Genomic DNA, 19698 nt, shown 5'->3' with positions numbered 1-19698 from the left:
CATATATTTTTTTAAAGAGACTGCATATCCAAAGCAAAGTCTCAAGAAGCATATGCAACGTGCAGTGACACTGATCAAAACGTAAGCCAACTGCTCAGCGCTATTGTACTGTAGTTTACTTCACTGGGCCAAAATGTCTCTCGAGAGCATAAAGCAAAAAAAAAATGTTTGAATGCAACCAGTTTTAAAGTTCCTGTCAAACCTTTTTTCTTTTTGTGGGGGTGGAAGGTGGCAGTTCAGTTGAGAAGCCTTTTGGAAGAGTGGCAGTTTGGGGGAAGGGTAATGCATTTCATGCATTATTTCTCACCTCTTGACAGCCACCATCAGAATCAGTTCACAGGAGTAGAGCAATAGAGGAAGCAATAGGTTTAAAAATGCTGTTATTGTTCAAGTGTTCATAAGAAAAAATTGACTACTTGTCTTGGTTGTAAAAATTATACAAAAATATTTTCCTTGCTTTTTGATAACTCCTTGTTATATAAAGTTTTCTACTAGCATACTGAAACCAACTTTAGTGTGTTTCAACAGCCTACTCTATAGTATCTATTCATTAAGTGACACTTCCATAATTTGTATTCTTTTAAATACTGTAAACAACGGGCAAAAAATATAAATGCTAAAGCAAAACAAACTAAAAAAAACATTTGCATAAATTGTAGAAGACTCATTTCTTCTCCAAGCACAGTGTTCCAAACTCTGAAAACATCTTCCGTTACTTTGATAAAAATTGCATGCTATTGGACCACAAGCTGTAGCTCTCGGCCTAACACTCTTAAATATGAAACAACTTCCAATGCAATCTTGCTGATCTCTGCATCCTAACCTATTGAATCTTTCACCAGCGAGTGGAGCTTTGTGAACATTGGAGAGACCAAGTCCATGAGAACCCCTATTATTGGCATCCATGAAAGCTCAAGACTCATTATGGTAATTCAAACAATAAACAGAGAATGGTGTCAGTGAGTACTTGAACAAACTACCTTGCACTTATCCTCTTTGGATGTCAAATTCTAAAATGCACTCTTAAGTGTGCTTCTGAAAAATAAATATAATTTGGTGGGTAATTAGTATTCTCTTTATAAAGGATTTTTTTTAACAGTTTTAAAATAGTAGCAATGCACTACTTTCAATGTAATTTCAAAACAATGACTATCAATGTATTTGTGGAACACGTTATTCACAAACATGCCGCCTTGCTGACTGTCCATGTCACTAATGTCAAAAAACACTCAGTTGTTTTTGACCTCTCATGATCATCAGCGTCCTGTTCCTGAGTTCAGTTCAAAAGTCAGTACTATAATTGAAAGAAAAGGTACTGTAAGTGGTATTGAGTCTGAGGAAGGCAGAGCTGATAGATTGCTTTTTCTCTGGACTGGATCCTTATCAGTCAACTCCCAACACAAACGTTGATCTGCCTCCCTACTTGTGGGCAGGATTGAGAAGGACGGTAACGGAATCATAGCTTCAAGGTTGCAGCCATTCAAGAACTTCAATATATTCTCCTCCACCAACTGCTGCTGTTTTGGCTTATTTGGAATAAGTTTAGTATTGTTCTGTATTCTAAACAATTGTTTTGACTTATTTGTATATTATTTTTGCTTACATTGTTAGTGCACCCATATTGCTGTATTATCTCATTTACTGAGTGCTATCTCTGAATGAGTCTTGATCGTGACTTTCTGGTTCTGCCACAAATGCATGCAAGTTGTACAGTGTAGTAGAAAAACTGGACCTGTGATGAGTGATAACCTAGAATGGACACTTTCCTCTTGAGTCTGTCTTAATAGAGTGGACCTTAATATACTGTATGCATGTTTTTTTTTTTTATATACTGAACCATTTAGCTCGTAAAAGTCAATCCAGGATCCACATTATGTTAAATGTATAGTATAATCAGTCTTTAGCTTTTCCCTTTCCATGCTGTGTTTCTTGAATGCGGCATAGTCCTCATTGTATATATTCTTCAGGTGCCCGATCAAATCCGTTCGATTGACGCATTTCAATGATCATCCCCGAGAGGCACTTCAGTTTTGCACAGATTGCAAATTGCTTTCGTGTTGTCTGTCTCAGACACGGCAAAAAAGTCCCACACCACCAACATGTTTTTTTCCTAACAAGCTTTTAAAAAAACCTTTCAGGTATTTACAGTCCTATTTCTTAACACACATGACAAGTCTAAAAATAAAGTCGCGTTTGGATTCAAACATACACGACGGTTCCGTGAAGTAAATGTCTTTTCCAGAGCTGATCAATGAAATCATGGATCAGAATGCATCAGTCTAATGGAAACCACCTTTAGGTTTAAGGATTTCAGATTGATGAAAAATATAATAAAATATTTGGCTTCTTAAAAAATGTAGCACAGCATGTCTGCCAAATTGGGGGAACACGTGTGTTCTATTGTTCTTCTCTTAATATAGTTGTGGACCATTTTACTCTTCCGTGGACAGTGAGTGCAATTATGTGCTGTTCTGAACATGTAATTTTAGGACAATTTGGCAGGGATTTCATTGCGGTCTGGCACTTCTCCATATAAGCAGACTGAGTGGACAGATGGAGCACCCCAGTAATCTTTACGGCAAGGGCTGATTCAGATTTATCAGACAGCCAGTCAAAGTGTACAGTGCTTAAAGGAGATAATGGAGATAATAGAGCTAGAATCCTCCCCGAGATCTGGAGTGCAGCTATTTTTAATTTTAATGAAAATGTTACCGTAGTGCACAAATCCACATCTTATTCAGTGTGTTTTGTCCTTTTTTGTGTGAATAAGCGTGGCAAAAATGTATACCTTTGTATGGGATCATTCTGTTTGAAGTGTTTGAATGTGAGCACCGATGCTTCAGTTGCATACTATTGATTTCACAATGTCACTGACACTTTAGGAATGGTGAAACTGAGACACGATAAGGAAAAAAAAAAGGTTGGGGGGGCGGGGGGGGGGGGCACCATCTTCGTAGCGTGCCAAATCTCTCTGGCAGCATCTGAAGGGACACAGAGCAAATTGTGACTGCTTTGACGTGAGAAAAGCCTCTTAAAGACAGAATTGCTCACCAGAATCATGGCCGATAAGGCACAGTAGTGCTGTGGCCGTCGTGATGATTTCAAAGTGCCTGCAGTGGCTGCTTTTCAGAAATCATAACTAACCCAATGTCTGATTGGGGTTGACAGGGAACATACCCAAAAATTGTCATGTAATGTATGTGTTGTGCCATAATGCTGATTTCCTTTCATCGAACTAATATAATGATGTGAAATTCTCATAGATGGGGATCTATTGAGACTTTTGTACAATATCATCAAAGGGCTGCTTCAAACAAACACTTGAAATATTTCTGTGAATCTAGAATAATGATTATTGTTTAGTTATAATGGTTTGCTCAGTTTCCGGGCTCTGTAGAGATCGTTTGTGTCTTTTGAACCACAGAGTGATGAATGAGTTATAATTGTCCAACACACCCATATTACAGTCATTGTTATTGCACCAATATTTAGATTGAAATTTGCATCTATTTAAATTAATACGTGGAAGTGGAAGTGTTTTTTCAACAACTCCTTCATCTGTATTTTTCCTTTTGAGATTTGTATGTTTTTATATTTTCTAGTTTGGGACACAATTTTTTGTTACAAATTGTATTTTTAATCTTCAGACTTGATTGACTGCTGTCCAATTTTTTACGTCGGCATGACGCAGATCATTAATTAAGTACGCAGAGCGCTCTTGTCAGGGGTGCAGTCATTTCCCTGCCTTGCACTTGCCTGCTCATGGGAGCGGCTTCCCCATCTGTGCCTTGTTTGTGTTAATTTCGTGCATATAAACCTCGTGTCTCATTCTGTGAGTTGCCAGTGCATTGTACCTCATTGTAACGTTCCAGGGTTCCTGGCTCCTTCTCAATGACTCATAAGTTAGACCCTGCCATGTTTTGTGACCTTGCCATTTTGCCTCACAATTTGGATACTGTTGCTTTTTTGGACTGCCTACCTGTGTATAGACCTTTGCCTGAAATTAAACTTCTGTTCTTCAACTGCCCCTTGTTGTTGGAGTCGTGCATTTGGGTCCCTTGACGCCCTCTGATTCCACAGGTTCTACACGCATTTCCTTTCAGATTAGTATCCCAAAACTAACCGGAGTAACAAAGTTACATTTGAAAACTGGACATGAGCTGTAGCACATTGTCAGATATAAATATAAGATACCAGCGGTAAATATTTTACTTTTACTAGGAAATCATGTAAACCTCCTAACTCTTACACACATCGTTCATTTCATCCATTCTTCTTCTTTTACTGCCATCCACCCATTGTCTTAGTCGCTTATCCTCACAAGTGTCGCGGGGAGTAATGGAGCCTATCCCAGCTGTCAAGGGACACCCTGAACTGGTTGCCAGTCAATCACAGGGCACTTAGAGACAAACAGCCCATACTCACAATCCCACCTAGAGGCAACCAATAAATGGATGTTTTTTGGGATATGGGGGGAAACCGGAGTGCACTGTGAAAATCCACGCAGGCACGGGGAAAACACACAAACTCCACACAGAGGGGTCCGGGATTGAACCTCAGAACTGTGAGTCCAACGCTTTCCAGCTGAGCCACCATGCGAGTTAGTTATTGTCAAAAATAGCATATGCAGTAAACTGTCTGATAGAAATGAATAAATAAATGTTCAAAATCACAGCTGAGGCCAGGTAAAAAAAAAACAAAAACTTATTCCCTTAATATAGCACCATACTACAGTGTGTCAATCCAAAATTATTACATTTTATTGATAACACACTTCATATGTCAAAGAAATTTCAATGTGCGCGATTGAGCAATCACCCCTTGTGACTTGCTAATTTGATGGAAGGAGATGCAATCAGAAGAAATGCAGCCCTATGGGGGCACAAACCAGTGCAATCTGTAGGCCGGTCCCAAACCCGGATAAATGCAGAGGGTTGCGTCAGGAAGGGCATCCAGCATAAAAACTGTGCCAAACAAATATGAGCGTTCATCTAAAGAATCCCATACCGGATCGGTCGTGGCCCGGGTTAACAACGCCCGCCCCCGGCACTGCTAACCTGCAGGACTTCGGTGGAAATTCAGCTACTGTGGGTCGAAGACAAAGAAGAGGAGGAAACCGGATCCAGCGTCAGAAGAAAAAGAGGAATGCACAGAGCCTACAACTGAGTGTAGGGACTTTGAATGTTGGGACTATGACAGGAAAAGCACAGGAGTTGGTTGACATGATGATTAGGAGAAAGGTTGATATTCTGTGCATCCAAGAGAGCAGGTGGAAAGGTAGTAAGGCTAGAAGTTTGGGAGCAGGGTTTAAATTATTCTACCACGGAGTAGATGGGAAGAGAAATGGAGTAGGGGTTATTTTAAAGGAAGAGCTGGCTAAGAATGTCTTGGAGGTGAAAAGAGTATCAGATCGAGTGATGAGACTAAAATTTGAAATTGAGGGTGTTATGTATAATGTGGTTAGCGGCTATGCCCAAAAGGTAGGATGTGACCAAGAGTTGAAAGAGAAATTCTGGAAGGTACTAGATGAAATAGTTCTGAGCATCCCAGACAGCGAGAGAGTTGTGATTGGTGCAGATTGTAATGGACATATTGGTAAAGGAAACAGGGGCGATGAAGAAGTGATGGGTAATACAGCATCCAGGAAAGGAACTTTGAGGGACAGATGGTGGTGGACTTTGCAAAAAGGATGGAGATGGCTGTAGTGAACACTTATTTCCAGAAGAGGGAGGAACATATAGTGACCTACAAGAGCAGAGGTAGAAGCACGCAGGTGGATTATATTTTGTGCAGACGATGTATTCTGAAGGAGGTTACTGACTGTAAAGTAGTGGTAGGGGAGAGTGTAGCTCGACAGCATAGGATGGTAGTATGTAGAATGATTCTGGTGGTGGGTAGGAAGATTAAGAAGACAAAGGTAGAGCAGAGAACCATGTGGTGGAAGCTGAGAAAGGAAGAATGTTGTGCGGCCTTCCGGAAAGAGGTGAGACAGGCTCTCGATGGACAACCGAAGCTCCCGGAAGACTGGACGACGACAGCCAAGGTGATCAGAGAGACAGGCAGGAGAGTACTTGGTGTGTCATCTGGTAGGAAAGGGGAGAAGGAGACTTGGTGGTGGAACCCCAAAATACAGGGAGTCATACAAGGAAAGAGATTACCGAAGAAGATGTGGGATACTGCGAGGACTGAGGAGAGGCGAAAGGAGTACATCGAGATGCGACGTAGGGCAAAGGTAGAGGTGGCAAAGGCTAAACAAGAGGCATATGAAGACATGTACACCAGGTTGGACACGAAAGAAGGAGAAAAGGATCTCTACAGGTTGGCCAGACAGAGGGATAGAGATGGGAAGGATGTGCAGCAGGTTAGGGTGATTAAGGATAGAGATGTAAATGTGTTGACTGGTGCCAGTAGTGTGCTAAATAGATGGAAAGAATACTTTAAGAAGTTGATGAATGAAGAAAATGAGAGAGAAGGAAGAGTTGAAGAGGCAAGTGTGAAGGACCAGGAAGTGGCAATGATTTCTAAGGGGGAAGTCAGAAAGGCACTACAAAGGATGAAAAATGGAAAGGCAGTTGGTCCTGATGACATACCGGTAGAGGTATGGAAGCAATTTGGAGAGATGGCTGTGGAGTTTTTGACCAACTTATTCAACAGAATACTAGCGGGCGAAAAGATGCCTGAATGGAGAATGGAGAAAAAGTGTTCTAGTTCCCATTTTTAAGAACGAAGGGGATGTCCAGAGCTGTGGGAACTATAGAGGAATGAAGTTGATGAGCCACACAATGAAGTTATGGGAAAGTGTAGTGGAGGCTAGACTCAGGACAGAAGTAAGTATCTGCGATCATCAGTATGGTTTCATGCCTAGAAAGAGTACCACAGATGGATTATTTGCCTTGAGGATGCTAGTGGAGAAGTACAGAGAAGGTCAGAAGGAGCTACATTGTGTCTTTGTGGATCTAGAGAAAGCCTATGACAGAGTACCAAGAGAGGAACTGTGGTACTGCATGCGTAAGTCTGGTGTGGCAGAGAAGTATGTTAAAATAGTACATACAGGACATGTATGATGGCAGCAGAACAATGGTGAGGTGTGCCTTAGGTGTGACAGAGGAATTTAAGGTGGAGATGGGACTGCATCAAGGATCAGCTCTGAGCCCCTTCCTGTTTGCAGTGGTAATGGATAGGCTGACAGATGAGGTTAGACTGGAATCCCCTTGGACCATGATGTTTGCAGATGATATTGTGATATGCAGTGAAAGCAGGGAGCATGCAGAGGAACAATTAGAAAGATGGAGACATGCACTGGAAAGGAGAGGAATGAAGATTAGCCGAAGTGAAACAGAATATATGTGCGTGAATGAGAAAAGTGGAGGGGGAAGAGTGAGGCTACAGGGAGAAGAGATAGCGAGGGTGGACGACTTCAAATACTTGGGGTCAACAATACAGAGCAATGGAGAGTGTGGTCAGGAAGTGAAGAAACGGGTCCAAGCAGGTTGGAAAAGCTGGCGGAAGGTGTCTGGTGTGTTATGTGACAGAAGAGACACTGTTAGGATGAAGGGCAAAGTTTACAAAACAGTGGTGAGGCCAGCCATGATGTACGGATTAGAAACGGTGGCACTGAATAAACAACAGGAAGCAGAACTGGAGGTGGCAGAAATGAAGATGTTGAGGTTCTCGCTCGGAGTGACCAGGTTGGATAGGATTAGAAATGAGCTCATTAGAGGGACAGCCAAAGTTGGATGTTTTGGAGACACGATTCGAGAGAGCAGACTTCGATGGTTTGGAGATGTTCAGAGGCGATAGAATGAGTATATTGGTAGAAGGATGCTGAGGATGGACCTCCCAGGCAAAAGAGCGAGAGGAAGACCAAAGAGAAGGTTTATGGATGTGGTGAGGGAAGACATGAGGGCAGTTGGGGTTAGAGAGGAAGATGCAGGAGATAGGCTAAGATGGCAAAAGATGACACGCTGTGGCGACCCCTAACGGGACAAGCCGAAAGGAAAAGAAGAAGATGTGATCAGAAGACTGAAATTGAAAACAACAAGCTCTGACAGCCCTTTGATGTCCTTCCCAAAAAATGTCGGGCCATCAATTCACAGGGACGACAATAAAGTTTGCTCCTTGTTATATCTTTGCACACATTGGCCTTCTTCATGACACATACTGTGAGTTCAAGGACGGCTCGGAATCACTCCGCTCAGTAGCTCTGTGGTAAAATATTATTGGACCAAATTTGACAGCAAAAGAAAATGTTTCTTTTTGAAAAGCATTAAATCAGATGGCACAAAGAGAAATACAGTACTGAATTACCTTGGCATGGGGCTGCTGAAAGGTGACTCTGGAGCTGTTGATGAGTGATGAGTATCTGTACAAATGGGTGGGGGAAGCGGAAAATCTGTGACTGCTGCTGGGTTGGTTTTGCAGGACAGCTGAGAAGCAGATGTGAACGGTGTCCTTGAGCGCCTTCAGCTGAGACTCCTGCACCAAAAGAGATTACACGGAGATGACCATTTTTGACTTCCCTCATGTCTCTTGCCATGCATACACTTGATTTAATTGATTTTATCCTATGCCAAGCTCTAAATTGACTTTCAAACAGCTACAAAGCAATATGAATCAAGAATTGAAGTGTAATGATAACAAAGACTAAAAAAGAACTACTGTAATGTTTTTTAAAGAATGACAGCATTCCATTGTACTTGACAACTTTGTGTAGTATAAACATGCATCATAGATTTTAATAGTTACTTTTTGTGCTGAATGTAATGAGCTTTTTCTCTATCCCTTTCCTAAATAACACATTATATGTCTTCTTTCTACTCTACTACTCTACTCTCTGTACACCACCCCCCATATATCTCCATTATATGTGAAGTTATTAAAATAGATCTATATCAGCTAATGATTCTCCCTCTTTTTTTTAAACTTCCTGTTTAGAAGAGAAAATTCGTTGAGTGGAAAGTTGAATGACCTCTGTATGACTGGAGCTATTCAATATTTTGGAGTCAATTAGCAATTATCCAAATTTGATGAAATGACGATATGGACAGAAATTGATTTGGAATATTAAATACCTATGCCAATACAAAATATTTATGTACTGTATATGAATAGTGGGGGGTAATATTTCTGTCCCCTTGGGTCGCCCAAAATACATTGTACACAGTAGAATCTGTTATTTTGAACGTGTGAGACTTTTAAAGGCAGGCCTTGGCTTGGTGAGTGACATGTACTGGTATGTCAGTAAACAAGAGCATAATCGACCGTTGTAGTTTAGTCAGTCGGCACATTGACTCCCTGGGGAGCAGTTGCAGATGTGGTAACTAGTGTATGAATCTGCACTTATTGCATGCTTATTTTGTTGCTGTTTATTCATCAAACCGATTAAAAAACCACCAACGGCTATGCCTGTACTTGACCTTTTGTGGGCGCATTATCATACATTCTCACTAGTGGTGATAGACTATGACAAAATATCTAACAGTATTTATGCTTCCATGTGTTGGCGATCATTGACATGCTGTGGTGTAAGCCAGTTATGCTTTGCAGTTCCACATTATTATCTTTGTAAGTGTGAAATGACCCCAAAACATATCTCTACAAATAGTGGTGCATGAGTATGAAGTACCATTGGTCCCTGTGGAAAAATGATCACTCTGATACCTTTAGCCAGATGTTTTGCTTCATCTTTGTTGTAATCAAATTATTTCAGTTATTCCGTTATTAGTTGCAGTCCTACACATCAGCCCAAACTGAAGTTATCCAACCAGAATGGAGGTTAACTGACTGCAGAGCTAAAACCCATTATGTAGGACCCTTGTGTTTTCTTTGTGACTGTTAGAGCCAGTCAGTTGATGACGTAGTCTTTGGACTTTCCAGGGTTCATTTGGCCTGAAGTCCAATGGTGTCATTCCATAGACTTGAAAAAACTTTACTTTGACACCTGATGACATTTTATTAATAAATGTCTTGTCAGGATATCCAAAAGTAAGCACTGTGGATTTGAGGACAAGATTTATAATGATCTCAATTTGAAACAAGGAAGCCCTAATGACGAAAAGTACTTACCTTGTCAAGGGCAGTCTTCTCTAATTCTTCCTTGGCTATGGTTAACTTGTGTTCCAAGTCCATTAGCTGCTGCCCCTACAAAAATACATGACTTCTGAGTCAAATTAATTTTTCACCATTTTCTTCCCACAGCATAATCAAGACTCCTCCAAATATTAAAGGACTGCTAAAACTCTATATTTAGGTTTTGATTCCCTTTTAAAACACACTTTACAAAGTCGTGAAAAATGTATTTGCCCCCTTCTTACATTTTCAACGTGCAGTTTGATCAGTTTTAACCTTTAAAATCACTAAGCAAATGCAAATATCAGAAAAATATAGACCAAGTAAACAAAAAAATGCAGTTTTATAAATAATAAAAAAAAAAGCCTGGCTCTGTGCGAAAAAAATCATTACTCCTAAATCCAACAATTGCTTGGCCACCCTCAGAAGCAGAAACACAAATTTATTTAACTGGCAATGATTTTTTTCCACATTTCTGTGGAACTATTTTCCTTGCAGAATTGTTTGAGTGGACTGAATATTATTTGTGCAAGAATGGCTGGAGTTTTGACAAAGATACTCCAAAATGATTTTTTTTCCTAAACTATTCAGAAGATGACTTGCTGGTGTGCGTTGGACCATTGTCATGTTGTTGAACCCAAACATGCTTCAGCAAAACATCACAAATTGATGACCAAACATTCTAGTTAAGGATTTTATGGCAAAGATCAGAATTCCCACTTCCATCAATAACACCTCGTTGTTTAGCTCCTGATAGAGCAAAATAGCCAAGACCATCAAACCACCACCACCACGGTGTTTGACTGTTGGTTTCATGTTCTTTTTCTGAAATACTGTGTCCCATTTATGCCAGATGTAACGAGACACACAACTTCCAAAATGTTCCCTTTCAGAACCCAGATCCACTCATTCCCACCACCATTGACCTCCATCAATTTTACCTTAAAAATTAAAGAACAGGATATGAGATGGTTCTTCAAGCAACAAAAGATCAAGTCTCTTCCTCCTGATAGAAAATGTGTACTTATCAGCTCGCTCCAGTCTTCACTCAGGTCGTTAATTGAGTTCCATAACTGTGAGATGTACCATCCTGCTTCAAAAACTCCATCATCATCCCAGTCCCGAAGAAACCTGAATTTTCAAGACTGAATACTTCAGACCCATCATTCTAATATCTGTGGTCATGAAGTTCTTTTAATACCTAATTTTGGACACTATGAAGAGTGTCACAGAAACTCTGTCGGTGGATGATACGGTCAACATGGGGATGTAGTTTCTCCTGGAACACCTGGGACATGCTTGGATCTACACAGGGATCCTGTTTCTTCCTTCAATGGCTTCATCCCTGATGTTTTCTACAACTTCCTGACAGGCAGGACAAAGCAGGTGAGCCTGCTATGAAGAACGAGACAATTCAAGTGCAACGGACAATTAGGACTGCCAAGAGGATGATGGGTACACGCCCCCTACTCTGTTGAGGTAGTTCTACACAGCAGTCATTGTATCAATCCAGTGTTCTTCCATCAAAGTCTGGTTTGGTGCTGCAACAAAAAAGACAGTCCTACTGCAACAGACATTCTAAACTGCTTAAAAGATTATCTGTACCCCCTACCTTCCTTTGAGCACTTGGACACTGCCAGAACTAAGACAAGAGCATGCAAAATCCTCTTGGGCCCTCCACATCCTGGTCAGCGCCTCTTCCAGTTCTTTAACTCAAGTACCCACCACCGGTCAATGCAAACTAAAACAAGCAGACAGCTTCTTCCCTCTTGACATTAACTTATTAAACCGTTAACTTACAATTGCATTGCAACATGCTGCCAAAGATTTGTCTTGAGTTTGTTGTCACGGGCCAATTGCTTTAGCACTCATTGGAGTACTCTCGCCATGCTGCACTATTTTCATATCTGTTGTTGAGCAATATTGGCCACTCGTGCCTGAGTAGCGTCTGCACTGCAACATTCCAGAATTGACATTGTTCCAGACTATCACACTACTAATCACCTTAAACTGCATATATTTCTTGAAGTCCCACCACACTTTGTACAATGGTTATTGCACCGGACTATTGTTGTATCAGTCATTTTAAACTGCTCTAATGGCTAGATGACTGCATTTTTATTTGCACAATTGTCAATATTTTTCATTTTCATTTCCATTTTCTAAGCCACTTATCCTCAAATGAGTTGCAGGAGTCGCTGGAGCCTCTCCCAGCTAACATCGGGCGAAAGGCAGACTATACCCAGACTGTCGGCAGTCAGCTCCAGGGCATATATATATATATATATATATATATATATATATATATATATATATATAAAATGGCCAAGTCTGTAAAGACACACAAGGAATTTTTCTCCGGCAGTCGGTGCTGCCCTGGTACGACAATCAGAACAAAGAACAAGGAACAACAACATAGCAACAAGAACAAAGAACAAGAGACATTTCTGTTTACATGAATGACAGTAATCCCAGTCTTCATTATTTCCTGTGTTTGGTTCCTTGTCCTTTGTTTTGACATAATTCAGCTGTTGTTTTAAGACAGAGAAACCAAGCAACAGCATATTTTAATCCTGTCCAAGATGAATAGTGTCTCATTAACTGATCCGTAGCTCCTTGATGTACCTGTGTTTAAGCCACATACACCTGAGCTGTTCTTTTGACTTCTATGTCTTCATCATGCACCATTCCCGAGTCTGGATTTTTAGGCCATTGATCAGGAGCAGGGAGCAAAAAACTTGGTCCTGTAAACCAGGTTATGCGTCCACTCTTTGCCCTGTGGAGACATAGTCTGCAGGGTTAAGAGTGCAATTTACGTACCTCCACTGTGATATTTTAGAGTGCTCTAAAATTGTTGCAATTCTGTTGGCCACACAACTTTTGAATCTTGTGCTTTTGGTGTTCAAGTGCTTAAGCACAGCTGTGCTATCTGTCCGAAAAACAGAATCGTGAATTTCCAACTCCAGCTCGTTTTTCAAAAGCTTACCCATCTTAACAGCGACTGACCAGTTGTTTGGCAGATGAAGTAACTTGTTTTTCACAGGTAAACAAACACTTTAATGAACCATCTGAAAGCTTGGCGGGGAGCGAAATAATTTGGATGAACTGGTGATCGTCCTTCGTACACACAGTTGTTTGGAACAGCTTCCAAAGGAGCACACTTAACCTGTGAGGATTTGCAGGAAGCTGAAATAGAGATTGTAAAGTACTACTAAAACAATACTTTGCAGAGGATAATTTGGCAATTGAGAAGGATAGGAGAGTGATGAGAGGAAGTTTGTTGTACAAGTTGAGTCTAGTAGTGCAAAATGGACTCATGAGAGTGGGTGGAATGCTGAGCCGAGCTGCAACGCTCTTAGATTCAAAGCAACAAGCCATTTTGCGAAAGAGTTCACACATTACAGAACTTGTATTGAGACACATCCATGATATTGTGGCTCATGCTGGACGGAATCATATGTTGGCTAAACTATTCTGGATACCTGGGACTAATGGGGCCATCAGAAAATTATTGTCCAAATGCACTACTTGTAAACGGCTTAATGGAAAACCTGGAAAACAATTTATGGCAGATTTACCGAAATACAGGGTTTTACCTGATGATCCGCCGCTTACAAGAGTTGGAGTTGACTCTTTTGGCCCATTCATGATAAAAAGAGGAATAGATCAAATCAAGAGGTATGGTGTTATCTTTACATGCCTCGCAATATGAGCTGTGCAATTAGAGGTTGCATCTTCACTCGACACTGATTCTTGCTTGAATGCAGTCAGGAGTTTTATCGCCAGAAGAGGACAAGTCAAAGAAATGTATTCGGATAATGGGACTAACTTCAAGTCGGCTGACAATGAATTGAAGAAAGCAATCAAAGAATGGAACATCAGCAAGCTCGAAAAGCATTTGCAATAAAGGGACATTCAGTGGAATTTCAATCCTCCCGCAGGTTCAACCATGGAGGAAGTTGGGAGCGACTCATCCATTCAATTAGGAAGATTCTAAATGTAAGAGTGAGAAAACAGTTGTTGGAAGAGGAAGGTCTTCACAACTTGTTCTGTGAGGCTGAAGCTATAATAAATATAGCTCAACAATGCAGAGGCCTTGACACCTAATCATCTGATGTTGCTCAAGGTCAAGCCAGAGTTGCCGCCAGGAGTATTCTGTAAGGACGATCAGTATGTTAACCGCAGATGAAAGCAAGTCTGGCTGACGTCTTCTGGAAACGTTGGTGTAAAGAATACCTCACACAGCTTCAAGAATGTCAACAATGGTCGACGCCTGGAAGAAATCTTTGTGTTGGCAATATGGGGCTTGTTGTGGATGATACATCACCCAGAAATTCCTGGCCACTTATAAGAATTGTGGCAATTTACCCTGACAAGAACAGGTTTGTTCATCAAGTGAAAGTCAAGACTAAGACTAATGAGCTTTGTCGGCCTGTAACAAAGATATGTCTTCTTCAAGAGACTGAAAATAATTGTATATAGTTTAAAGCCAGTTTGTCTTTTTCTTGTCCACGGGGCTAAGAGATATTTTGAATATCTGAACTCTGATGTATATGTATATACTTATAGAGTTGTGTTTCGATTATTGTATCAAGAACAGTGATAGCAATTAATGTAAGAGCCTAAATATATTTTCTGGTCTTCAAATATTTCAGTCAAAATAATGAGTGTCTATTTTCTGTGAAATAATTTTAGCTAAGTTTTAAATATTTATGAGTATTCACAAATTGTTTATTATATGTATGGTGTGAATGATGAATATATTGCATTATGTGGTATTTAAAATGAGGATTTGAGGATTGCTATCTATCTATCTATCTATCTATCTATCTATCTATCTATCTATCTATCTATCTATCTATCTATCTATCTATCTATCTATCTATCTATCTATCTATCTATCTATCTATCTATCTATCTATCTATCTATCTATCTATCTATCTATCTAGGTCTCAAATGTATTCTTTGTCAATTGACTGTCTGTTGTTTTACTAGATCATGTCCAACTACCGGAGACAAATTAATTGTGTGTTTTTGATATACAATGATAAATCAAGGTGATTCTAATTCTAAACAAGAATGTAAAGTCATAAACAAGCAACCAGTGAATTAAGGGTTTGCGAACTTGGTGTTTTACCAGATACATGTATATAATACATGAAGAACATGTCTCTGAGAAATTCAATATTTTACTCTCCAATGTATTACAGTGCAATGTTTTAAATCAGACCACCAACAAGAACCATAATTATCATCAATGCTCAAGTTCAGTCCCTGAATTAAAAAACAATCACAAAGGGCATTTACTTTGTCAAAAAGCCAATCAACACAAGAGCCAATTGAATCCCATTATTATTTCCTTTCCCATTACAATGGAACAAATTGTGATAATAAGCATTCAGATGGTGCAGAACTAAAACTGACCTTGGTAGTCTACTTTGAATCATTATCTTTTATTAACTATCTTTTACTCGCTTTATGAAGCAAAATATTCACCATGGTCGAAATAGCTAAGGCCTGCAAAGCCAACAAATATTTGACACACTGTATTGATTTGAATGAGAGGCCCCATAGCTCAGTGGTTAGAGCAGTGGTTTGGTAAACCAGGGGTTGTGGGTTCGTATCCCACTGGGGCCTCCACTCCCTGAGAAGGGTTGCGTTAGGAAGGGCATCTGGTGTAAAAATTGTGCCAAACATATGTGCGTTCATCTGAGATGACACGCTGTCGTGACCCCGAAAGGGACCAGCTGAAAGAAACTTATTTACTTTTTATTGGTTTGAATGACCTATTACATAGCGTTATTTTGGTATTGAGTAAAAAAAAATCAATATTTTCAAAATTCATCTTATTATAATGCCAGTTTCAGCACACAAAATGTTAATCATCATGTTAATGAAGACAATTATGTTTCCGACTCACCGGTTCAACTAAAATGGTTAAAATAGGCCTGATGTGAGTCATACCATGACAGACGAGGGCAGGGGTCAACTCTCAAAAATGGATTTATTTTTGTCTGAGGTTCAGTGTGGAATAATGAATTGTAAAAAATATTGCCACGGCAAATGAAAAGAATTCATATTCCCTGATACTACACGAATGTCGTTTGAGCAATGCAGATGGTGACTACAAAAAAAACCAACAACAACAAAAAACATGTTCAATTGCCGTATTTCAAAGAAGTCTGTGACATTTTATATTTTTGTTGTCAGAAAAGTGACAGACTACATTTAAATACGATACTGCAGAAGGGAACATACACAATATTTTTACATATGATCACAGCAGATAATACAACGCAAAATGTTGCTCAGTATGTCAGATGAAACGGTGCAAGCACGATCTGCTAAATAATGAGTCCAGTTTGGATTGTCTAACAAGCACACAAATTTCCAGCCTCCTCTCAGTATTACTTCTAAAGGGCAACAGAAGAACATGTGCGCGTACGCTTGCATGTGACAGTGTTGCATTATAGAGAGCCGTTACAGCAATTGCTTTGTGCATCATCAGCAGATAGCCCTCTGAGAAATGCAGGTACATGGTGACTGACCCAGAAATGCTGACTTTCAGGGTTAGTGACTCAAAGCTCCATATTTTTGTGTCTGTCCATTATGGAGGTGTGGGGTCACCAGGTACAAGCCATTTTGCTAGATGAGGCATACGACTACATCAAGCCACCGGTTTTCTTTTACATTTGAAAGCCAGTGAATAAATAGCCTCAGGGTGAAGTTGAATGGGGACTTCCAGAGTAACGGCTCTTCATTTTTTTTGCACTGCTCGGATGGGCAGTTCCTCTTAGGGCTTTTATATAATAATACAGTGAACAAGTGAAGACGAACCTGCCTGTGTGTTGTGTTTATTGTTTAGCACTGCGGTGACTGTGGTAGAGCTACCAAAGCAGGTTAGCTAATAATGTCAAATATTGTCATTTATTGTCAGCGTTCTTTCATTTCAGTCAGTGAGAAACACTGAAGGCATGTTCAGAGGCTACAAGTGAACTCAAGTTTAATGCTAGTATTGGCCAACAACAAAACCAAAGCGTTTGAATTTGGAGTGAGCGATGTTGCTGAGATGCAAACAAGAGGTTGAATTATGTCCTAATTTTTTTTCTTCTGTGACGCTATGATAGATCTCAACATGCCGTAGCCTGCCAGATTCTGCTTGTCTCTAGTTGTTCTCCAAGTAAAAGAATTCATGAAACATTTTCATCAAATGTCCTAATCTTTAATTATACTGTACAGTAGGTATTATATCAAAATATTTTCCCCTTATTGTCAAACAATTAGTGGCACGATGGAGCAGCTGGAAAGCGTTGGCCTCACAGTTCTGAGGACCAGAGTTCAACACCTGCCTGTGTGGAGTTTGCATGTTCTCCCTTTTCCGGCGTGGGTTTTCTCCGGGCACTCCGGTTTCCTCCCACATCCCAAAAACATGCATTAATTGGAGACTCTAAATTGTCCCGAGGTATGATCATGAGTGTGACTGTGTACCCCGCCTCCTGCCTGTTGATAGCTCGGTTGGCTCCAGCACTCCCGCCACCCCTGTGAGGATAAGCGGCTAAGAAAATGGATGGATGAATGCATGGATGGATGGATGGATGTATTCAAGGCTCAGACAAAATATAGATTTTGTTATTTCTCCCCCTTATCTTCAATGCAATCCCTTTAATGGTTCTTGTACATCACCTGTTCTTGCTTTTGTGTTTTACAAATACATTTAAGTGATTGAATTTTATAAATTAAATTACCAGAGAAAATAAAACAAAACTGTTATGAGACAGATGCGTTTACATCACGGCATCCTAACAATTCAATTTTCTTGTTCCCACCATTCAGTGTGTGCCTAGGTATGGTAATGAGCGTTCATAATATGTGAAGTTTTTGCCAGTATTGTGCGGCAGTTGTAATTTTTGTCTGCAGTCACCACATAAAATGCATTTTGCTGTAATTCAACAGCTGCAACAGCAAATTCAATTTCCTTGCGGTCAAGGTGCCTTGACTGACATATCCCATGTGAGCCTGATGACATTTCCGATCCTGAGTGACTCTTCCCTGGGTTCTCATCTCATGTGCTACGTCGTCCCCTGCTAGGCTTTCAATCATTGCATACAGGGAATACAAATAAGATTTAAAAGCATGCTAGGAAAATACATGGCTTCCCCCCAAATAATACAAGAAAACATTTATATATCAGGTCTGTCATATTTTCAGTCTATTCTGTTTAAGGTGCCTTGAACATATGGATGACACTGAGTGATGAGTTTGTTTTGGATAAGTGACAATGTGAAGCAATTTGGAATCAACAATTTAAAAAAGGTGACACAACCCACAGCAGTTAATACTGCACAGCCATCATTCAAGGTTAAAAATAGAAATACGAGACGGGACATTCAGTCAGAAAAATGGGGAAGGCTTCAGTTTTTGTGCAATCTATCTATACATTTAGCGCTTTTCCTCAGCACAATGGACTAGCGGCAGCCTTTCCCGTTAAGTTAGGGTGTGAGGCAGCATCAGCCCTGGAGTTATCATTAGTCATTCGCAGGGCACGTTTTTGAGTCCTCTTCATTTATTTATAAGAAGCCCTGGAGAAAGAAATATGTTTTGCTATACGTATACACATGTGCTCACAAAATGACAGAATTATTTTTATGTGTACTATTTAACAAAAACACTAGTTAGTGTAATCAACTCCATTGCAGCCTGGTCATATTTAAAGGAGGACATCCCCATCCATATCTGGTTCCTTCTCAAGGTTGCTTGTTTTCTCCCTAAATGGCGTTTTTAGTTTATCCCTGCCCGATTGGAGGCTTTAGATCAGGGGATGTCGTCAGTCTTTTTCATGTATGGGCCTCTGAAGCCCTTTGAGACTCTTCTGATTAAGGGCTATACACATAAACGTGACTATTTTATTTATTACACTACAGACACTTTCCAAACATTTTGACTTTTATTCAAAAAGTTAAACATCCATGAATTATAGATTCAGCGCCCAAATTTTAAACTTCAACTATTTATTAGTTTATTTTACATAAAACCGACAAAATCAGGAATGAAAATTTTAAAAAAAGAATACCGTGATGAAAGAATTTACTTCAGTAAAGTATAATAGAGTGAAACACTTTCTTTGGTGGCTTAGTTAGCAGTTAGACTCAAATTTTCTATTTTTTTCCTTTAGTTCAACTGCTAAATAAGCCACATGAGGCCCAAAGACAGTATCGTGACATAATGACTACTCTTGTGATAAAGGTCTGACTTTCAATAGGATGTGTTACACCGATAGGAGTCACTGATGGATTAGTGGTACACACGCCTGAGTTTGGTGCGGTCAGCGTGGGATTGATTCAGGCTTACGGCCACGCTACCCTGAGAATGCCCGATCTCATCCGATCTCGGAAGCTAAGGGGGTTTGGCCCTCGTTAGTACTTGGATGGGAGACCGCCTGGAAATACCAGGTGCTGTAAGCTTCTCTCCCTGGCTAAAATGCAGAGGGGTTGCATCAGGAAGGGCATCCGGCATAAAACTGTGCCAAACAAATATGCGTTCATCTAAGATCACACGCTGTGCTGACCCCTAATGGGACAGGCCGAAAGGAAAAGAAGAAGAACCATGGGATTGATTCCCACTCAGTGATG

At 40.2% G+C, this 19698-nt stretch overlaps 1 protein-coding gene and 1 pseudogene across 1 annotated transcript in view; one reads left to right on the top strand and one right to left on the bottom strand.

The window, feature by feature from the left end:
* Positions 1–19698, bottom strand: part of luzp2 (leucine zipper protein 2) — a 171154-nt gene that overhangs the window by 15185 nt on the left and 136271 nt on the right. Inside the window, exons 8-9 of the mRNA XM_061813989.1 lie at positions 10066–10140; positions 8308–8475 (exon numbers count right to left, since the gene is read on the bottom strand). Of these exons, the coding sequence (XP_061669973.1) occupies positions 8308–8475; positions 10066–10140 (243 nt within the window). The remainder of the gene's footprint in view (positions 1–8307; positions 8476–10065; positions 10141–19698) is intronic.
* Positions 19412–19530, top strand: LOC133498714 (5S ribosomal RNA; annotated as a pseudogene).

Source organism: Syngnathoides biaculeatus, chromosome 3 (genome assembly GCF_019802595.1).
Source record: "Syngnathoides biaculeatus isolate LvHL_M chromosome 3, ASM1980259v1, whole genome shotgun sequence".
Classification (NCBI taxonomy): Eukaryota; Metazoa; Chordata; class Actinopteri; order Syngnathiformes; family Syngnathidae; genus Syngnathoides; species Syngnathoides biaculeatus.
The sequence above is the reverse complement of the archived record's forward strand: the minus strand, read 5'-3'. Positions and strand labels throughout refer to the sequence as shown.